The 22,444-nt window shown below is 51.4% G+C and overlaps 1 protein-coding gene across 5 annotated transcripts in view; it reads right to left on the bottom strand.

The window, feature by feature from the left end:
* The window catches only part of PDE10A (phosphodiesterase 10A), a gene marked incomplete at its 5' end in the record, with an annotated part of 246,935 nt that overhangs the window by 30,314 nt on the left and 194,177 nt on the right, over window positions 1-22,444 (bottom strand). For 4 of the 5 annotated variants that reach the window (XM_080666608.1, XM_080666606.1, XM_080666605.1 and 1 more), the window contains 9 exons: window positions 1,256-1,398; window positions 2,977-3,028; window positions 5,060-5,118; window positions 6,053-6,103; window positions 7,728-7,883; window positions 9,455-9,595; window positions 18,615-18,664; window positions 20,752-20,872; window positions 21,694-21,722. In XM_080666608.1, coding sequence (XP_080522734.1) covers window positions 1,256-1,398; window positions 2,977-3,028; window positions 5,060-5,118; window positions 6,053-6,103; window positions 7,728-7,883; window positions 9,455-9,595; window positions 18,615-18,664; window positions 20,752-20,872; window positions 21,694-21,722 — 802 coding nt within the window. The remainder of the gene's footprint in view (window positions 1-1,255; window positions 1,399-2,976; window positions 3,029-5,059; window positions 5,119-6,052; window positions 6,104-7,727; window positions 7,884-9,454; window positions 9,596-18,614; window positions 18,665-20,751; window positions 20,873-21,693; window positions 21,723-22,444) is intronic. The other variant, XM_080666604.1, reaches the window with a different exon arrangement.

Here is a 22,444-nt window from a genome sequence, read left to right as displayed (position 1 = left end):
AATGCGGGCCCGGGACGCGTCGGCTGCTAAGCAGGACAGGCAGCGGCACCCGGCGGGCCGGATACATGTCCTCAGCGGGCTGCATGTGGCCTGCGGGCCGTAGTTTGAGGACCCTGAGCCTGTCAGCCGGTCACATGAGTGGAATATAGGATTATCCCCTAGGGCAGTGGTCGGCTAACTGCGGCTCGCGAGCCACATGCGGCTTGCGAGCCACAGTTTGCCACTCTGTTGGCTAATGAGTTTGCCAACCACTGGGATAGGGACTTAATCACAAGGAACAACAGCCTATAATTACTGGAATCGAGAGTCTAGGTCAGTGGTCAGCAAACGCATTAGTCAACAGAGCGGCAAACCGCAGCTCACGAGCCGCAGTTTGCCGACCACTGCCCTAGGTCCTGGAGCAGGTCTGCCACTCGGGGACAGTGGTGAGCACCTGCAGGATCAGGTGGTCCTCTTCACGCCTGGTTAGCGCCCCCATGGGACAGACAATGGCTCAAATGAACAGCAATTCCTAGTGAGCAAGGACCCTGCTTTACTGGGGTGCTGTGACCACCAAAGCATTTAAAGGGTTATCCGTTAAACAAAGCACAAAGGAAAAAAAAGAAAATGGAAAAAAAAATCCCAGTTTTGGCTGTTCGGTGTGATTCCCACACACTCCTGACAGTGCTCCCTGCAGGCGTTGGGACTGTGACAGGACGGAGCCACTGCCGGCCACACAGACCCCGCTCCGCTCCGCTCCGTGACAAGAGCTGCCACGTACAGCACGCAGGCGGCTTTGGTGTCAAGAGGCAACAGGAGTGTCACGTGACTGATCGCACCGCCTGCTCAGTTACAGAGCAGCGAGCTGACGTCACCAACACTGCGGGTCAGCGCCCAGTGCGGCTGGCCTTTGAGACAGATGGCCACCGGTGCGGAGGGTGGGCGCCCCCGTGTGAGCTCGCCTGCCCCTGGACACGGGAGACCTGCCGCCTCCATCCAGGCGGGAGCGCCTTTACCTACCTGGGAGCACTAGTCAGTTTTTCCAACATGATTTCCAAAAGGACCGCCTCCGAAGACGGCGTTTCCGGGGGACGCTAACGCTTCTCGGCGGTTTGGCCGGCACTGCAATGCCATTCCCAGAAGCACTGCCTTCAGGAGGCGGGTCCTGGTGGGAATGATACCACAGTGTGACAAGCGGTCAGCGCACCTGCGGAGGCACAGAGCAGTGGCGGCAGGACCTGGCGGCTGCACTCCGCACGCAGCCGCGCCTGTGTACCTGATCTCCTTGGTCTTCTTGAAGACGGGCCTGCCCTCCTTCACCTCCCCGATGTCGAAGAGGTCGGAGTACAGCTCCTGGTTCTTGTGGTCCACCTGGAAGAGGGCGCAGCGGTCGGCGTTCACCAAGTTCTTGGCATAAATCTAAGGGCAGACGATAAAGCACTGGTAAGCCGACGAGAAAGGCTTCCATTTTGCATCAGAAAGACATGCTCAGTTCAGCTATAGCGATAAAATAAAGTAAAAAAACACATGATTATCTCAATGAATGCCGAGAAAGTGGAGGTTGGAACTCAATTATGATTTTAAAAAACTAGGAACAGAAGGAACTTCCTCAATCTGATGAAGGCCGTCTACAAAAAAACACAAAAACAAATATACTTAACAGTGAAAGACTGGATACTTCCCCTCTAAAATCAGCAGTAAGACAAGGATGTGCACACTCTCAACCTCTATTCAACATTGTACTGGAGGCTCTGCACAGGACAATTACCCGGGAAAAATAAAGGGCATCCAGCCGGGACAGGAGAAAGTAAAACTACCGTTAATTCTAGACGACATAATTCCGCCTACAGCAAACCCTAAAGAATCCACTTAAGAAACTACTGGGAATAATGACCTCATCAAGTTTGAAGGATACAGGTCAATATACAAAAACCAACTTTACTTCGATACATTTTTAATAAAAACCTGAAAATGAATTTAAGAAAACAATTCCATTTATAATAGCATTAAAAGTAAAATATTTAGAAATAACTTTACCAAAATAAGCACAATAGTTATGCTTTGGAAATTGCCAACGTGGCTCTAAAAGTAAAGGTAATGTAAATAGATAAAAAAGACCCCATGTTCATGCTGGAATATTTAATGTTGTTAAGATGCCTAATTGATGTACGAATTCAACACAAGCCCTATCAGAATCCCACCTGAATTCCTGGTATAAATTGACAAGTAGATTTCTACAAGTTATACGAAATTGCAAGGAACCAAAAATTATTGAAAAAGAAGAAAAAATTTGGAGGACTCTCACTTCCCATTTTCAAAACTTTCTGCAGCCCTAACTGGTGTGGCTCAGTGGATAGAGCGTCGGCCTGCGGACTGAAGGGTCCCAGGTTCGATTCCGGTCAAGAGCATGTACCTTGGTTGCGGGCACATCCCCAGTAGGAGGTGTGCAGGAGGCAGCTGATCGATGTTACTCTCTCATCGATGTTTCTAACTATCTATCCCTCTCCCTTCCTCTCTGTAAAAAATCAATAAAATATATTTTAAAAAAAACTTTGTACAAAACCACAGTAGCCCAGATAGTGTGACACTGCCCTGGAGGAAGACAGACAGACAGACGGATGGGGTAGGACCAGGAGCCCAGAGATGAGATGACGGCGGAGGTGAAGTAGCAGGGACCTCCGTCAGGAAGACTCGGCTGGGAATCCCCCAACCAGCACATGTACGAAGGCCTCTGAAGACCATAAAAAGAAACTCCATATTTTCACGGTATAAGTGTTTTCCATGCTCACCACTAAGTAATGAAAAACTCTGAGGTATTTTTCAGAACATTATTTGACGCCCTCCAAAGACAGAGAAGTGACCAAAACACCCAGGCCACACCTCCAGATCCCTTCGCCCCGTTAGAAGTTCACACGTCCGGTACATTGAACACTCCACCACACACTAGGCATGAATGTAAGGTAAGTAAAAGCATTGTCAAAGCAAGCGGCAACCTACCATTATGTGTTCAAGTAGAGAATCTATGGCGACTATGTTGTCAAAATACGTTCTGCAAGAGAGGACAGAAAACGGTGAGCGATCTTAGGGAGAACAGAGCGTAGGACACTTTGAGCACGTCCCCCGTTGTGTCCTCATTGAAATGAAAGCATTAACGATATATATCTGAGTCTTGCCATTTCTGGAACAAACCGTAATATTATTTTAAAGAGCTTCGTGGAATGTTACCACTGACTTTGGCCTGAGGACTCCCGTTTCAGAGGGAGCATTAAGGAATTCTTTCATTGGTAAGTACTGATGCAGGAAGGAAGTCTGCAGCGTTTAACTGAAAGCAGGAAAGAACAAAACTAGCTTCACTACATGTAATGCTGTCATTAATAATTCTGATCGGAAATGAAAGACGTTTAAATGTGCTACACCTCATCAGTATGGTTAAGATGTAAATTTACCCCTGAAAACCCGACAAGTTAGAACGTAGCTGAACTGTCCTGAGGCAGCAGCGTCCCTCACTGAGAAGAAACACCAGAATAAACACGCTGGAGAGGTCTGGGGACACACACAGTGGATATACGTTCAGAGGAGGAGTGGAGGAAGTGTTTTGGAGGTGGCTGGTACACCCACAGGAATATGGGCCTGACGAACAGAGGACCCGTCCGTGGGCATGGAGTGTAGGGATGTGACAGTCCCCGCAAAGAAGCCTCTCAGCGTGGGCCGTGGTGGCGAGGCGCGCTTGCAGCCCAGGTTTGCGTACACCCAGCGATGTCCTTGTACTGAGGACAGTGTATACATAAACCGCGCCTTTCCCTCGAAGACGCCGTTCGCTGGAACACGCCAAGACTTGGGCTCAGGGCCCCGCACGCCGAGGAACGCATGGCCAGGCAGCGGGGAAGCAAACTGGTTACCCCACAGAGCGAAGTGACATGTCACAGGCGGGAATGAACGGGCTTTGGAAAATTTACAAGAGATTCAAGCCCACAGACAAGAGAGGCTGAACGGCTTCCCTTTTGATGTGTTTTGAAATAATATCACATGCCCCACAGCTATTATTTCACTTTATCTCAAAGATTAGGGCAGGAGTCCTCAAACTTTTTAAACAGGGGGCCAGTTCACTGTCCCTCAGACCGTTGGAGGGCCGGACTATAGTTTAAAAGAAAAACTATGAACAAATTCCTATGCGCACTGCGGGCCCGGGACGCGTCGGCTGCTAAGCAGGACAGGCAGTGGCACCCGGCGGGCCGGATACATGTCCTTGGCGGGACGCATGTGGCCCGCGGGCCGTAGTTTGAGGACCCCTGGATGAGGGGATCACTGAGGGTCTCCTTCAATCCCATGTTTCTCTAACTTGTATTTAAGAAACTGAGTGTAACACAAAGCAGCGACTTCAGACAGACTAGTCACGGGCGCTAGGAGAGCGGGAGAGGGTAGAGCAGGCAGGCGCGAGGGCTGCTGGCAGCTGGAAGGCAGGCCGCTCTCCCCGTGGGAGCACGAGGCCGTGACCCGACCGCACCTGCGGCAGCCTGGTCTCAGGGGCAAGCACAAGCGGGACCCCTGGGGTTCCATCCAGTACCTGGACCTGCTGCCCCCACCCCCCGCCCGGGAGGTTCTCAGGTCCAGCCTCGGGCGATGGGCCTTTTCTCTAAAATCCTGCCTCAGCTACTGCACACGGGAAAGTTAAATAGTAATAACAGCATTTCGCTGACTGACATTTACAGAAAATGCCGGAGAGGTCTTTTTGAAAGGAACTAACTAGAACATTTCCTCTCTACTGCTGTTCATTTTCTCCCACAAACAGACACCCCGTGTCTGTACCATATGCATAGGCCATGGACACACGGGGGGGTGGGAGTAGGGTGGAAAGGGTCAATGGGGGGAGGAAGGGGACATCTATGATACTTTCAACAATGAAGAGACAGTAAAAGAAATACAGAGCAAACTGCAAGTGAGAACCATCGCCTAACTGTCTCGGTCCTTCCCCGACAGCGTGAATGAGTGAGCGAGGGTGAGAGCGTGGCCCATCCTCTCGGCCCACCCACCTGCCCAGGGCAGCCCCCCGCAGCTGCAGCCCCCCCAAACGCACACTCACTTTGAAACGTCGAGGAGAAAGTCATTCAGCTCCGTCTGTTTGGCGAGGCCTCTGCACAGCTGCCAGAGGAGACAAAGGCCATTGAGGACAACAGATGTTTGCTATTTCCCAGCCAACATTCCAGAGCACTCCTGACCTTGGTCACCGTAAAAGGTGTAACCCAATCGCTGGCTTGTAATGTCCTAACACCATCAATCCCAATTCATTTGTCTTGAAGGCTTAAATGTGCTAACAGGACCTCATCTGATCACCACACACGGCCGGTCAGGAACTGACTGTGTAACTGAGGCGGGAGGAGCTCAGACCCCAGAGCGGTGCGGGGTGCGGGGCGCGGGGCGCAGGGCGGAGCCAGCATCTGATCCAGGTGCTCGGCCTCCAGAGCCGCTCGCTCTTCAAAACCCTTCCCGCTTGGGAAACTGACGTGGGCACATCTTCCATCCACTCTCTCGTGTCAGCTCCCAAGTCCTGCTCCTCGGCCCCCTTCCCCACACTTAGGACTTTTCTCTGCATCACCTGGTCCCTCCTTGACCCGGGCCGGCCGAGGGGGCTCAGAAAAGCAAAACGCGAGGCGGAGCAGCGGGAGATACAACGGAGAGCTGTGCCCGCGCCCCCTGCACTTCACAGTCTCGCCCCGGAAGAGCTGTGCGGTGTGTAAGGAGGGCACTTCTTCCGGAGACCCAGGGTCTGAAACTCGGTGCTTACGTTTCCATACACCGTTTGGTGGAGAGGATGCCTTAACTTAGGGAACGGAGTCAGAGAAATATCAATGTTCCTGCCAGGAGGAGACTGGTCCTGGTCTTTCGGGGAAACAAAAACCCTAACAGGACACATACCCTTGATTGCACAAACGATGGGCAACTGTATATAAGTATATAAAAACAACCGCCACATCGCTAAGCCAGCGAGTAAGGCTTTAGAAATAACAACATCGCCAAGATGCAAACAGAGCCCGAGGTGGGGCCAGCCCCCCAGGAGGCCCGGACAGGGACCCACCTGCACCTGGTGAATGGCCACCGACGCCCAGGCGAGGTTCGCTGTTGCCACCTAGGGGGTGAGAGAACCGAGTGAGCCCGGTGCGCCAGCCCACGGCGTCAGGAGCACCGTCTGAGCTGCCAAACACAAAGCACCAAATACGGACGGACTTCTCTTCACATGCCTCCTTCCTTACAATGGGCCAAGTGCTTCCTGTTCCCCTTCGTTCGGACAAAAGGAAAGTAAGTGGATTGAAAGAGCCAGAGTCCAAGGACTTCAATATAAAATAATTTTGGTGTAACAACAGTACCATTAAAAAGGCCTCTAACAGCAACTGTACGATGCGGAAGCATTTCTAAAACTTCGCTGACGAGCGCTCACATTACTCACTAGTCTACTTCTTCTGCTGCCCGTTCACCTAGCGAGCATTTACCTGGTTTCTACCAGGGGCCGGGCACTGTCCTCGGTGCTGAAGACAGGGCACGGGGACACAGAAGGGCTGACTGTGGGGACAGAAAAGGAGAGAAAGCCCAGCCGGCGTGGCTCAGTGGCTGAATGTCGACCTATGAACCAGGAGGTCAGGGTTCAATTCCCGGTCAGGGCACCTGCCCAGGTTGCGGGCTCGATCCCCAGTGTGGGGCGTGCAGGAGGCAGCCGATCCATGATTCTCTCTCATTACTGATGTTTCTCTCTCTCTCTTCTTCTCCCTTCCTCTCTGAAATCCATCTATAATAATAAAAGGGTAATGTGCTAATTGGACCTGATATCCTTCCAGGCGAAGCCACCCGGGTCCCGGGTGCTGGCCGGTGGCTGGAGGGAAGCAGCCTGGGTCCCGGGTGCTAGAGGGAAGCTGGTGCCGGCAGCCCGGGGGAGGGGAGAGGAGGGGGAGGGGAGGAAGGCCTACCCTTACATGAATTTCCGTGCATTGGGCCTCTAGTAAAATATATTTGGAAAAAAGAAAAGGCAAGAAAGATAGTGAGTGTGTGCACAGCGCATCAGCTGGCAATGGAGGCCGCAGAGGACCGGGAACAGGACCCGGGAATGGGGACAGGAGCGACGGGAGGCCGCCGGAGGGCCCATACTGGAGGCCCCCCTGCAGAAGGGGCTGGAGCTGGGAAGGACGAGGACACACAGGCTCTGACTGGGAGCCCTGCAGCCTTGCTCCAGGGGCTGGTGCAGGAGGGAAGGTGGGGCAGGTGTGCCATCGGGAAGTGGACAGGGGCAGCCACTGAGGGAGGCTGCCTCCCCGCGTGTGGCAGGCATGCTGCAATGTTCATTAATTATTAATGGGCCAACTCCAGCTCAGGGGAGAGGGACAGAATGCACTGTCCTCCGCGTGGATCTAGTGCTGGCACCTCACGCACGACCCACTCGAGGAAGCTGACACTTTTAGGAAAACGTGAGGACCTCCAGAATGTGGGGACTGTCTGGAGTCCCCTACTGCTTCGTCTGATTTACAACAAGACGTACTCTTACTTTTACTGTTTCAATGGATTCTCACTTTAAAATGCCTAATTTCCAGTTTAATCAGTCCCCTCTCTCAATAACCACAAAACAAAACAAGTTTTTAAAAATCATCAGTATAGTATCAAGAGCAAACTGTGGCTTTAACCGTTCATTCATTCATTCATTCATTCATTCACTGCGACTGACTGAGCGCCTCTGAGGCCAGCCCAGCCCAGCCCCGCTGCCTCACCTCCTGCTGGCGCAGAGAGAAGGCGTCCTTGCCCCAGTGCCGGTACAGCTCCAGGATGCCTACCAGGTCGCCAATCGCCGTGACGATCGGCAAACAGAGAACAGACTTGATCCGCGTCCCTGATTCCAGTCCAGTACCGCCTGGAAACCGTTCATCCTGAAAAATTAAATGGGAAAATGGAGAAGTTCAGTAAAATACATGGCGTAATGCACTTATGACCCTTATTTCTGTAAGAAATCACCTCGAACTTACAATCAACAACCAGCAGACCTTTTCAAGGAAAAACCAGACGACCTTGGCCACCTCGGCAGCGCTTAAGGAAACGCTCATGGTCAGCAGCGTGGCCCGGGACAGACCCGGCTCTGCGCCTCAGCTCCTGCAGCAGGGCTTCACCCACTCACACACACCCATTTCACCCACCAACCGAAGAGACCATGATGGCTAACACCTGCTACTGTTCTAGAGCTTTTCGAACGGTGTGTTAAGGATAATGTCACAAGTGAACATTCAAATGTAAATACCGTGCGAAGGAAATTACGTATGAAATGGCTCTCTTTTGTTTTGAAGGTCAGAACAACACAAAAGCGGATATTCATGACAGTCATTCTACCTGAACCTCAACGACGGACATTAAATATTCAAGTCATCCAATAATGGTCCGTTTTTATCAAAAGAAAAATTGGTTCTTTGAATTTAATAATTTTCTAGCTTAGCCAAATCTCTCAAATGAATTAATATCAAGACACTAATTCTACTTGTTCAATTTCTGTTGTCTGCGGGATGCTTTTCATGAATCTAGAACAGCACAAATCTACACTTACCAGTGTAATTTACAAACCTTTTCAAAGTTTGCACGTACAAAAGAGCATTTTCAGATGACAACTTATACAGTGTCTACTTTGAATACTTTTTAAAAGCGAAATCTACTTTCCGTTTTCTTTCTTTTTCTAAATAAAGTAACTCGTTACCTGACTTGTTCCAGGTCATACAGGTAGTTAAAACCCCCACTTCGTGTGTCTCGTTTGGCAGTTTTCCAGAGCAAACAGATCGCACCTACAAACCTGTCGGCACCCTCGTCACTTGGAGAACTGCACTTTGTGTTGTGGTCTCTGCACCCGTGCCTCATCGGTTCCCTAAAACTGCACCTGCCCAACGGGTCTGCTCTGGCTCACGACAGGGCAGAACATGTGATGGGGGCACAGACTCGGAACCTCACAGGCATGTCTGACTTCCTCTCGAGGACCCCGGCCGCCACCCTAAGGGCGTGCCAGGCCACCCTCCGGGAGGTGGGCAGACACACCTGGAGAGCCGAGGCCATCTGAGGCCAGCCAGCTCCGAGGTGGTGGCCAGCTGATGGCAGCTGTGTAAGCAACCCAGCCAGACCCAGCCAGGACCAGCAGGAGGGCCCGTCCAGACTCATGGGAATAGCAGGTGGTTGTTGTTTGACACCCAAATTCGGGGTCCCCCAGCGATGGCTATCCATTCATGCATATCCTGCTAGGATGTGACAGACAGACAGTTACCACTAGTGAGCATGTAAGACATGGTTTTCTGAGTACAAAAACTTTGTTCACATACGAAGTCATGACTGACCTGTGTCTTGCTTTGATGCTTTAATAAAATGGCTTCAATTATGCCATCAGCGTGGTAAGTCTTCTCTCTCAATTAAACTAACACCTCCGCCCACCTCCCGGAGGGGGCAGCACGAAGAGTGAGGAGCCACGTACCCCAAGGATGTCTTCCACGAGCAGCGTCTTCCGGGACTTGGCCACGTAGGCGGAGGTGGTGGTGCCCTGGGCGATGGGCCCCGCGGGGATGAGCCGGGGCTTGCCCTCCTTGATGCCAGGGGGCCTGAACACGCACAGGCTCTGGGAGAAGAAAGAACAGGTTTGTAGGCTTCCGTGCGCCGTGGCATGGGGCAGAGACTCCTGGCGTTTCGTGACAGTCCCGAGAAGGCTGGGTGCTGGGGAAGAGCAGACACGGGGGAGAGGCTCAGTGGCCAGCCTGGGCGTCTGAGCTGAAAACTCACACCCTCACACACAAACACAGCGAGATGCAGGACCTGAGTGAGTGTGCACAGAAAGGCTCCTAAAATAGCCCGTTCTGTTGTCTCCAAAACAGTGACGTGAAGGAAAAGGAAGCTGTCCTTGGGCTCAAGAGGGTGTCTGACAAGAACCAGACCCGCCCTCCCTGCGGACCGGGCCGCCGATCTGCAGCAGGTCAGGAACAGCGTCCAAGGGTGCGGCTCTGTCCCTCTCCTGGAACCCTTCCTTTCTCAGCCTGTCTCCTCCTCACACGCAGTCCCTCCACTCTGTGAACGCGCTGCCTGCACACGCCCGTGAAGGCCACGCAGGACAGCAGTCAAGACCCTGCTCTGCGCGCCAGTTCTGGACACGTCTGGGGGCACCTGCCCGTCAGGTGACTGGGTGGGAGGGTCCAGTTCTAACATCCTTTTCAAATAAACATTTTTAAAAATATGATCCATTATGTTGGCTAAATCAAATCGTATTTCCAAGAACTATCAGCTAAACCAGAACGGCTCACCTACGGGCATCCCCGGGGCGCTGGGGCAGCACTCTGCCGTGACTGCATGATGACTGCACACCCAATGTGAAAACCACAAGGTTCGGGTGATGTCTGCCAGCCAACTGCCATCTTCGATGGGACCGCTGGGACTTCCCGGTGAAGGCCTGGAGCAATAAGCATCAGACCACCTCTCCCGCCAAGTAAGTCCCTCTGAGCGCAGGCCATCCCTAAGCTGGCTCCAGGTAAGGCAGGAGTTGGGTGTGTTCATCAACTTCTTAGTTGAGCGGTTTGCAAGCTTTGTAACGTCAGAGACCGCTTTGTCACATAAAATCTCATCTAGAATCACAAGACAGTGAGCTGTCTACACTTGGCCCCTCCACCGCGAGAACGAACTGGGAGAGGGAGTGGTGACGCCCCGGCTGCCTCACACGTCACCTTCCCGGAGGGGCAGCCCCGCTCCACACATTCACAAGCAACTGCCCGCGTCAGGGCTGTGCTTGCTAGCGTTGCCTATGGAGTACATGCCTGTGGAAACACACTTTCAGTGCTTCTACTTTAAAGTACTTAAATACAAGTTACACACTTTAAAGAATGTGAACATTTACAATGTTACATACAAGATGATGAACAACAGTTCCACCTCATTTATTTTTAAAGGGGCCAGAAATCAGAATCCCTGCGTGTGAAGTTGCTATCATCCCATGTGCATATGGCGGAGGCGGCAAGGCCTTGGCTAGATGTACCACCTCTCGTCGCAGGAATTCCGTGTGCGAGCCTGGGCAGAGCGCAGAGAAAGGAGTCCAGAACAGGAAGAGAGATGATTTCCAGACAGAGATTTACAGGATGCGGCGTATTTGGCTTGAAGACAAATCGGAACTGGCGATGATTTCCCCAAGCCCCGGGGAAGTTCATCATGAGGGATGCGGGCAGTGTCCCGTCTCCGCCGGACAGGCTCAGGAAGTGAACTGCAGGCGAACCGCGAGGTGCAGATGGTTCTTGAGGAGCTTCCCGCGCCGGATGCAAGGTCCGTCCCGAGCAGCGCCCAGCAGCAGCTCTTACTTCTTACCGCGGTGCTGGCTGCTGGCTGTTGTTTTGGATGACTTTGCTCTGCGCGCATCAAGAATGGATTTAATAGTATCTTCACGTTATACTTAGAGCGTCATAAAAAAGCGAGTTTGAAAAAATGGTTTAGTGGGAGACAGAATAGACTCTCACAATTTATTTTAAATACCTAATTTTTTAATGAAATGGGAATGTGTGATTCATTGCCATCAACTAAATCGACAATTCTACTTCCTCTGGTAAACACATGTTCTCATTTTTCCTTCTGTATGCAATTCAAAGGTCACTTTATTCATGAAACTTCATTCTATGGGAAGGCTTTAACTCACAACCAGTTAAACTACAGAAACACTTTAAGATGAAGTTATGTAGGTGTGCCGTTGTTTCTCCGAGGAGACACTAGATGGCGCTAGGTGGTAAATGAACCTAGGTCCATGAAGATGGCATGAGCCCACAGCCTCCTGGAACTGCAAGTAGACAGGTGACTTTGTACGTTTCTTAAAAATAAACCCGCTAAAGTTTATTGCACACCTGGAAAAGCCACACAATGACTGTAAACCACTGGCTCCAAACTGGTGCTAACACCAACAGGCGAACAGCTATCTAGGACCTTACTCGATGTATTAAAAACTATTAATGTGTTATTAGACTCTACAAGGTGCTCCGCTTTTACAAGGCGCTCTTATGGATCACACAGGAACACTGATGAGAACACCATGCAGTATGCCAGGTGCCAGCCAGCTGCGTGTGTGAGCAGGCATGAAGAGAAGACTGTAAGAACCCCGAGGGTTGAACCGAGCCCAGTCTTCGTCACGGAACACTGGTGGTGTCCCACAGCGTTTCTAGAGCACCTGGCAGTCACGTGCCCGGCGCTGCTCTGGCCGGAACTCAGCGGCACCCGCTCCCTCTCCCAGCTCCCAGCTCCCAGCGGTTCACTTCTTCTACCCAAAAAGGCCTTCGTTTTCCCTTCTCATCTCCTGAGCAAGGTCTTCCAAGCTCTGCTCAACGGAGCCCATCAGCCAGGCTGCTCTCAGTGGGGCACATTCCCAGCACCCCGTCCAGTGCCGGGACTCGGAGCGCCGTGGATTCCTCCCTGATCGCTTCAATGCCATGCGCTGTGACTTACTGTGGAGTTCTCCATCTCCCCTTCTGGCTGCACATCCCCTGACACAGAAAGGATTGTCTTTGCCTTTGTATGCTCCGCAACATAGCACCGATTCTGCTACGCTGCAGGTGTTTAAAATGGCTTGTGGAATGAATAACGTTCTCATGACATAACGTTTAAGAATGCAGGTTAAATGAATTCTGAGAAAACGTAAGACTCTTGTCAAAGTCACCAAGTAGTGAAATGCACTCACAAATCTGCCTCCAGAATCAAACTCGTGTGAAAAGCTACTTAAACAGCGTGCTGAATCAATGTCCTACCAGTTTTCAGAAAAGCATGACTTCAGCACCATCTTCAATGGCTTCCACTTACTGGTCTACAGGGTTTCTATCACTGTTCGCATTAAATAGAGTAACTTACAGTTTCCTCGGAAACTGTCCATTTTATTTAGACTTTCACTTTATCAGTCCAAGCACGCTCTCGTATTTGTCGTTTTCACTGTAACCATAGTTTTGCTATTTTTTAAATCTTAGGCGCATATGATGTTTTCTCTCCTTTGTCAATAGGGTAACAGTGGCTTATCTTTAAAGGACCTGGGGTTCCTCGGGGATTCAGATTTTCTTTTTCTGTATCCACAGGTGAAACTGCTCAATCCCAAGAGGCAGGGATTTTAACTGACGACAGTGCTCTGGTGTCCAGGACAGGGTCATGTGACCGAGCGCAGTGAAAACGCGTCTGAGCAATATATCCACCTACTCTTCTTCTCTTATTTATTAATGTTCCAAAAATGTATAAAAATGTCTAATACTTTAAGGATGTGAATTTTCCACTGTGAACTAAGTTTGTTCACAACTTTAGCAATATTGTAATTCAGTTTCATCACCATTGTTCTCTAAATATTCCACTCACTGTATTTGGGTTTTTTCTTTGTTCAAAGAGTAACTGGCTTATTGTTTATGTTTAAAGATCAAGGTTAAATTTCCTTGTTTTCAGCCATTACGGGGATCTGAATTTCTTAAATAGGAGCTAAATACATCAATGTAGAATATGATTTAAAGAAAGGGAACCCCGAGTTGGTAAACCCTAAAATAAGAAACTGAATTAAAGATACAGCTTTTTTTATCTGTCAGCAACTAAAAACACTGCTGCACTTTCTGCCCACTTTCTGTGTTTGGCGTTACCGATTTCAATGTTCCCATGTTTACTGTGTAAACTTCGGGGCGCTGCACCTTCACTGCAGACTGAGCCTCCACAATCAGGTGGCCTCCCTTCCAACCAAACCCTTTCCTCCCGCCGGCTCAGCTTTGCTCTTGCTCTCGCGGCACGTGCTCTGGCCGGCGTCTTTCGGAGCGGTCTGCTCCAGCTGACATGTCCTCTCCCCAGGCCCGCCTGTCTGCACGTCCCTCTAGGAAGCAGAGGAAGCTGGGAGGGCTCTAACCTGACTTGCGTTTTTCTTTCTTTTAAGGTGGGGACCTATTCCACTTGGATTTTGTTGTGACACATTTTTATGGTGAGTTTCCTAATCACACTTGATGTTTTATTCTTAGTGTTTTCATGCTATTTAGCTTGTTTTCTATACTAGTAACTTGGTGTTTTCTTTACATTTTTCCTCTCTTGTAATATTAATGCTGATATTTAATTATACTACTGAAACTTTTGATATATTTAAATATTACTTAAAATTATGTTTCTCAATACATCAATGTCAGAAAATTAACTATTTCTACTCATTCTCATTCATGAAAAAAAGAATACTTTTATAAGTATAAGAATTTTATAATTCCTTCTATCTCTATCTCAATCCATGGTATTTATTGATCTACACTTAAAATTTTTATCTCAGTCTATTAGGTTGCATATTGTAATTTTGTCACCAAAGCATATACATTTTGTTTTGAAAGTAAGTTATTTAAGAAAAGCTTTCTGACTATGATTCAAAATCCACAGGCAATCTTTAAAAACATTGATAAACTTGTATATGGTAACTTTCATGTGCAAAAGGGAGGAATGGAAGGAAACATACATGCATCTGCTCATCTGTGCAAAGAAGTGTTTTATTTTATTTAATGGGGGTATTAGCTTACATTGCAGAAGTATGTCAACATCTGTTGCAAGCAATATGGCAGATTAGATCATTTGACACTCCTGAAAAAAACAACTTTAAAATTATGTGAAGGTGGGTGCAGAATCATTTGCAAATCTTTTATAACGCAGTGCTGGGCTGGGAGGAGGGAGGACCCACAGACATGGAGAAGGAGGTGTCGGTGGGGACTCCGCGGGTAAGCCGACCCCAAACTGCGGAGGAGCACCCAAAGCCTCGGCATCGCAACGTCCCCTCCCCTCGGGCGAGCCGCCGGTGACCCGAAGGCGAGGGGCAGCCCGGGTCCTCTCCGGGGAAGGCGGGCGGGAGACCTGCCGGCCAGGACCTGCAAAGGGCTGCCCCGCTGAGGCTGAAGGCCAACACGCACAGCCGCCAGGGCCCCACACGGAACCAGAGCCTCCTGCACTTCCTGCCGAGCGAGAATGGAACTCTCCGGAGAAATGTAACCGCGTCACGTGGCTGGAGACCAGAGTATCAGCCCTTGTAGGCCGAACACAACTCCACCGGATGCCTTAGTTTAATGGTCTCGGATCGGCCAGGCCTTCCGCGGGTGATCGCAGGACCAAACACATAACCGATCGCTAGGAAAGAAACTGCAGCGTGAGCTTAAAGAATACCCGCTGTAGCCCTACCCGGTTTGGCTCAGTGGATAGAGCACGGCCTTTGACTGGGTCCCAGTTTCGATTCCGACCAAGGCCATGTGCTTTGGTTGTGGACTCGATCCCCCAGGAGGGGTCGTGCAGGAGGCAGCTGATGGATGTTTCTCTCCCCTTGATGTTTCTAACTCTCTATCCCTCTCCCTTCCTCTCTGTAAAAAATCAATAAAAGTATATTTTTTTAAAAATAGTAACTCGTTGTAAAAGGCCCAAGGAATAATACGATTCATAGTTGAAAAATGGAAAACATAAAACACTGAAGGAAATAACTCACCTTCTATGAAAGATGGGAGAAATGAAAGAAAGGGAACTGTAAATTCAGAAAGAATATAAAACAGGTGTAACTCATCTATTTCAAGAAATAAAAGATATGTCCGGGGGTAAAACACTATGATGAAGGACAGACAAATGGAAAACAACCAAAAAGTAACTGTATTCTAGTCAATGAGGGTATATACCAACCTGAACCACTTATCCAGCCACAGCGTCTTTAAAGAACATGGTGACAGACATATTCAGACAGGCAAACACTGGTTTCCATCACAGGTTCTTGTTTAGGGAAGTCCCAGGGGCCAGAGGAAGGAGGACTCCAGATGGAGAGCAGAGATGCAAGAAGTGAGGGCGAAGGGCAGCTGCGGACACAGCTACGGGGACACTCAGGGGAACGTCACGGTGTCTCCCACCCACAGAAACGCCGGGCTGTGGAGCAGCCAGGGCCTCGCCCCACGTCGATTACACAAATGAGAAAATACAGTCAACAAAATACAGCGACCACCCCAAGATTCACCTCCCCGATCAGCTCTCTGCCTCCACGAAGCTTATGTTCTAGTGAAAAAGCCAGGTGAGCAAATTACCACGCAAATCACAGACACGTGGGCAATGACAGCCTCACTGAGTTCTGCGAGGAAGCGGGTGCCATTAGGCGAGTGTAACGGGGTGTGACCCAGGAGGGTCAGAAAAAGCTGCGGTTCGCTGTGACCCCTGCTGCCAGCCCAGGGGTCCACCGGGGCACACGGCGTAGCTGTCCCTCCGGCATGGGGACGGCAGAGGTGCAAGGCCCGGGACGAAGAGAGAACACAGCACATGAGCTGACCTGAGGCGCTGAGGGCAAGGAGCCAGAGGAATGCAGAGAGTGTGTGCTGTCATCCTCGACCACGCTACCAACACGGGTGATGAGTACAAGTGAGAGAAAGCTGATCTCTGTGGTAACACAGCCTGGCCTCTGCAGGTGCAAAGCACTTTCTAACCGCACAGCGGGAGGCTACTTCCCGGAGCTCAGTGTAGAAAGGGGTCTACACACCAGGAAGCGCAGACACGGCCAACGCCACTCAGCTGTGTTTGCACTTTCCGGCCCGGCCGGCGTGGCTCAGTGGTTGAGCGTCCACCTATGAACCAGGAGGTCACAGTTCGATTCCCGGTCAGGGCACAGGCCCAGGTTGCAGGCTCGATCCCCAGTGGGGGACGTGCAGGAGGCAGCCGGTCAGTGATTCTCTCTCATCACTGATGTTTCTCTCTCTCTCTCTCCCTTCCTCTCTGAAATAAATAAAAATATATTTTAAAAAATAAAATAAGAAAAGAACATGGGTCCGGAATCTCGATGCCCGCTCCGAGAGCCCAGCCCTTCTTGGGGCTCCCACACACTGTGAACCCCTGGCCTCTGGGACTGCCCTACCCCCTCTGCCAACTAGGTCTCCCTCTGTCCTTCCCCTGAGCAGAGGCGGCCTCCTAGAGCAGTGGCCCCAGTTTTGGCGTTCCCATCACTTCCTTCCAGGCAAACAGCCCGGAATGCTGAGCCCCAGGTCCAGGTTTCAGCAGAGTCTGAATGGTCCCAGGTGGGGTCACAAAGAGCTGTGACTGAAGGATGGGTGACACGGGGACAACGGGTGGAGATCCCAGGGAAGGAGTGGGGACAGGCGGACTCCCTGTCACCCTGAGCTCATATGCCCGGCAGTAAATAAGAATAAATGCAATCATACCAGAATTTTCTAAAAGAAATTCTCATTTTTTAATAAAAACCCCAAAATTTAGAAATAACTTTTTAGAATGAACAGAAAACAGTGAGATCCATTTGTTACTTTAGTATCTTAGCCACCTTCAAGTCCCACGAGCATGGGAAATGTAAAGTAGGTGGAGGTAGCAGTGATATCTGGATAATGCCCTTAATAAGCACTCTTGGTGGCTGTTTATGTGAACAGCACTGAAAGAGATGCTGGCTGAATACAGAAATGACTGAGAAAAGGTCCCTGAAGACCTTCCAGTCCCGTAACAGTGAATGCAAGGATGAGAACACAGGGCTGAGGAGGTGCGGGGTCCCCTACGAGTTAGGGAATCCAGCCAGTCGGCACTGCCTGCACCTCACTTTCCTGCCTGCCCTGCTTTATACGCACGAGACCACCACAAACCCTCGGAGTACTGCGTCTCCACTCCCGTTCCCATTTTACATCACCTGGACAGCCCAGCACCCCGAGTGTCACACCGCAAAAACACAGCCCAATCTCAAACCACACGCCAAACACACAGCAGGAGCTTGCCAAATCAACTTCTAACTGAGGTGCACATTTTAACCTATGAGTGTAAGTATCGTCAGCTCGGAACATCCTGCTAAAACACGTATGTGTGTTTAATGCCGCAACAACGCGGAGAGGCCGGGAACTGAACCCCGGGAGATTCTCTGCACGAGGCCGGGTACTCCAGCGACACGCCAGTCTGCCCCGGAGAAGGCAGAGCAGCCAAGGCAGGGCCGCCCGGGGGGGGGGGGGGGGGTCAAACCAGGGCCACGCGGCGCAGGGAGTCACTTCCTAGAAACTCTCCCCCAAAACTCTAGTTGTCGTCAACAATCTAAAAGCCACATTTTATTTTACTTCTTAAAAAAGGTTCTTTGTGACTTTTAGAGCGAGAGGGAGGGAGAAACTTCAATGTGAGAGGGGAGCACCGATTGGATGGCTCCGGGACTCCCCCACTGGGGACCGAGCCCACACCAAGCAGGTGCCCTGCCCTGAAATCGACCAGCAGCCTCCCAGTGCAGGGGGCTGTGCCCCACCCGCTGAGCCACACCGGCCGGGGAAAAAACCTTCTCACACTTTAACAAAGCTGAACTTCGGTCCTCATTTTATTCTGCTGCAGGTGGTGTATAGAAAGGGCTGTCCACAGGGATGAAATAACTTCTTCACAAAACCATAACCTAGAAATGTCATTTGTAAGGTGGGACACCACACACCGAAACCAAAGCAATCGATAAATTGTAAGACTTTACCCCTCACTGTCGCCATGTCGGTAAAATTCTCGGCTGGTAGCACCACATGCAGAAACAAACATAAGGTGAACTTAAAGCACTTCATTCCAATACGTCTATTACGATGTTAACATAACAGTTTACTTTCTAAAAAGCTTATGACATTTTCTTAACTAGGGCGCCAAAATCTAAATGTAGTACTTACATTATTGCACTCGCCAAGGAAATACAGTGCAAATCCATCCGCTTTTGTGGCTGCCAAGGCAATGAGAGAGGAAGAGACTGATGGGAACAGAAGACACAGCACGGGAGCCCTCGAGGCGAGGCCTCAGCACCGCGACCATCAGCGGGTCTCTAACACGGTCACCGGTCAGCGGGCTCTAATACAGTCACTGGTCAGCGGGCTCTAATATAGTCACCGGTCAGCGGGTCTCTAACACGGTCACCGGTCAGCGGGGCTCTAACACAGTCACACCCGTCAGCGGGGCTCTAACACGGTCACACCAGTTAGCGGGTCTCTAACACGGTCACACCAGTCAGCGGGGCTCTAACACGGTCACCGGTCAGCGGGGCTCTAACACAGTCACACCCGTCAGCGGGGCTCTAACACGGTCACCGGTCAGCGGGCTCTAACACGGTCACAGGTCAGCGGGGCTCTAACACGGTCACCAGTCAGCGGGTCTCTAACACGGTCACACCGGTCAGCGGGTCTCTAACACGGTCACACCAGTCAGCAGGGCTCTAACAAGGTCAGCGGTCAGCGGGGCTCTCACACGGTCACCGGTCAGCGGGCTCTAACACGGTCACCGGTCAGCGGGGCTCTAACAAGGTCACACCGGTCAGCGGGTCTCTAACACGGTCACACCGGTCAGCGGGTCTCTAACACGGTCACACCGGTCAGCGGGTCTCTAACAAGGTCACACCGGTCAGCGGGTCTCTAACACGGTCACACCGGTCAGCGGGTCTCTAACACGGTCACACCGGTCAGCAGGGCTCTAACAAGGTCAGCGGTCAGCGGGGCTCTCACACGGTCACCGGTCAGCGGGCTCTAACACGGTCACCGGTCAGCGGGGCTCTAACACGGTCACCGGTCAGCGGGGCTCTCACACGGTCACCGGTCAGCGGGCTCTAACACGGTCACCGGTCAGCGGGGCTCTAACACGGTCACACCGGTCAGCGGGGCTCTAACACAGTCACACCGGTCAGCGGGGCTCTAACACAGTCACACCGGTCAGCGGGCTCTAACACGGTCACCAGTCAGCGGGTCTCTAACACGGTCACCGGTCAGCGGGCTCTAACACGGTCACCGGTCAGCGGGGCTCTAACACAGTCACACCAGTCAGCGGGGCTCTAACACAGTCACCGGTCAGCAGGGCTCTAACACAGTCACCGGTCAGCGGGGCTCTAACACGGTCACAGGTCAGCGGGGCTCTAACACGGTCACCGGTCAGCGGGGCTCTAACACGGTCACCGGTCAGCGGGGCTCTAACACGGTCACAGGTCAGCGGGGCTCTAACACGGTCACCGGTCAGCGGGCTCTAGAGTGCGGCAATCTGAACACAAAGGCCTGTGGCTTACTCGTTTGCTAGGTAGAGCGCTCCGTTTACTTCGTCAGCCACTGCCACGTTTAGGGTGTGACATCCTCAACTCACGGAGCAGGCAGTGGACTACATAGGAACGCCCTTGGCAAACTTGAGAATCAGAATTATTGAAAAATACTTTTAAATCTGAGAGTTGTATTTAATTTTCAAAGTATTAAAAAATACTAGAATTGATGTTCATAATATTGAATAACCAACATAAGCATCAGCCAAAAAGAATTCTGCTCGCATCTGCCTGTCGTCACTGAAGAGAACATGACAGGGCTTTTCTAAAACCGCTTCAGGGTCGGCCCACGGCGGCGCCCACAGCAGGGAGCGAGTAAGGCTTAGGGCAATGCCCCGAATTTAGCGCCTTCCGCCCGTGTGGCCTGTCTCCGCCGCAGCTGTCTCATCCGTCAGATGGTCATAACAGTACATACAGTGTCACCTGCCCAAAGAAATTTAAAATGCTGCTTCTTCCTTAAAATGGGTGACTGCCTGTATGACTGTGACTTAGTTCAGTAACGCTATACAAAGAAAGCCGGTTTGAATGAGAAGGCACAGTGCGTTCCATTTGCACTCCAGGCAGATGCTGTTTTTGGGATTCTGATGGTTTCAGAATGAAACACTGTCACTTCAAACGTTAGCCCAGGACTAGAAGGAAGCACACGGCGCCCTCTGCCTCTCCATGAGCACACGGTGGCACCCTCTCTGCCAGGCAGTGGCGAGCCAGCCGTGCTCCGTGCAGCCACGCGGTCTCACCTGTCCTGATGATGCTGCTCAGCTCGTACAGCAGCAGCTGGTTGTCCCCGCCTGTGTCCAGCCGCTGCTCGATGTAGCTGTTCAGTTCATACACGACTCCCTGCATGTTCGTATCTTGGTACTGTAATAAAAACATAAACGGCACAATTAAATATAATAAAAATTCCTTTGTTCATAAAACAGACTCACTCTGTATGACTTTATATATTTTACACAGCATGGTTTAATACATTCTACGATAAAATAGGGGACAAAGTAAAACTGCTATGTGCTACTACTTAGAATTAGCATAGACCCCATGCATGCCTATGTATACCAAATATCAAATGTCACCCACCGCAGCTGTGTTTCTCGAGTTTTACATATAATGTTGCCGGCAACTTCACCAGGGAAGAAGGGCCAAGTCTGCCACGTGAGCGGACACGGTAAGAAAAGCCAACCTCATGCACCACCGGGGAACCGAGAGCATCACCGTCCGGGCTCTGCATCACCGCGGCTGCCACCCAGTCCCAGCCCACTCTACCACCTTCACGGCCACTGCGCTCAGGGCCGCCCCACGGCAAGTCCAGGCCCTGGGCTCCACCCAGGGACCAGGGACACGGCAGGTAGGCGGGGCCTGGGAGAAGGTGGCAGCCAATCTGCGCTGCCCCCACCACCAGCCATGCCGGGTCTTCTGTAAAGTCACTGAGAAGCAGGCTCCTAACAGCAGCTTCCCTGCGCTCCAGCTCGGCCCCAGGCCCCTTCCCCAACACCAGCCAAGGTGGACTTGGAAAATAAGACGAAGTTCTGTCGCTAGCGGCTCCCCTTGCACTCAGCTCTCTGATCCCTTATCCTCAGCCCCCCCCCCTCCCCCCGGTCCTTCAGCACGGGGAGCTCTGAGGAAGCACACAAAGGGACGCCTTTCCCATCCCGTGGTGGAAGAGTGAGGTTCCCCGCACTTACCCTGCTGACTTCCTTAGGCACCGACTCATCTGGGGGAGGGAGAAGGAAGGGAAACACAATTAGAACTCGGCGCAGGGTCTGGAACATGCAACCTGTCATTCAATAAACAGAGGGCTTCATTGCAATGCTTCCTTGTATGAAATCTAAGAACCTGGGTTTTAAAACCTTTAAATACGTGTTAAACATACAACTCTAGAGCTAGATGTGCCTATGAATTTTGGAGGGACTGAAATGACCCGACTTGCTTGCCGTTTCACCATCACCTCTAAATGGCTGTACCTGAAAACATGGCTACCCCGCGGCTTGTTCACATATGCGCACAGAAAAGGGTGTGTAATGTCTGCAATATTCTGAACAGCATGGCCTCCACGGACATCAGGAATGCCCGAGCGCTGGTGATGTAAGGGCGGGTTCCGGTCTGAAATAGGACAGGCACCCATGTGGCAGGAGGGATCTGGCCCAGACCCACGGAAGCCCCTGGCTCTGAGGGTCCCAGCCCAGGCCCCGGCTCTCACACAGGAAGTGTGCGTGTGCCCTCTCCCGGCCCGCCCGGAGGCAGCCTGTTTCCACTGAGGCTCTGCAGGGCTGTGGAGCCGTCGGGAAAAGGCCAGGATGCCCACTTGCAACACTTCCACTCACCATAGAGCACAGAAGTTCTAGGCAGAGGAATTAGGCAAGAAAAGTAAATAGCCCTGACCGGTGTGGCTCAGTGGATAGAGCGTCGGCCTGGGGACTGACTGAAGGGTCCCAG

Source organism: Plecotus auritus (genome assembly GCF_963455305.1).
Source record: "Plecotus auritus genome assembly, chromosome: 4".
Taxonomy (NCBI): domain Eukaryota; kingdom Metazoa; phylum Chordata; class Mammalia; order Chiroptera; family Vespertilionidae; genus Plecotus; species Plecotus auritus.
The sequence above is the reverse complement of the archived record's forward strand: the minus strand, read 5'-3'. Positions and strand labels throughout refer to the sequence as shown.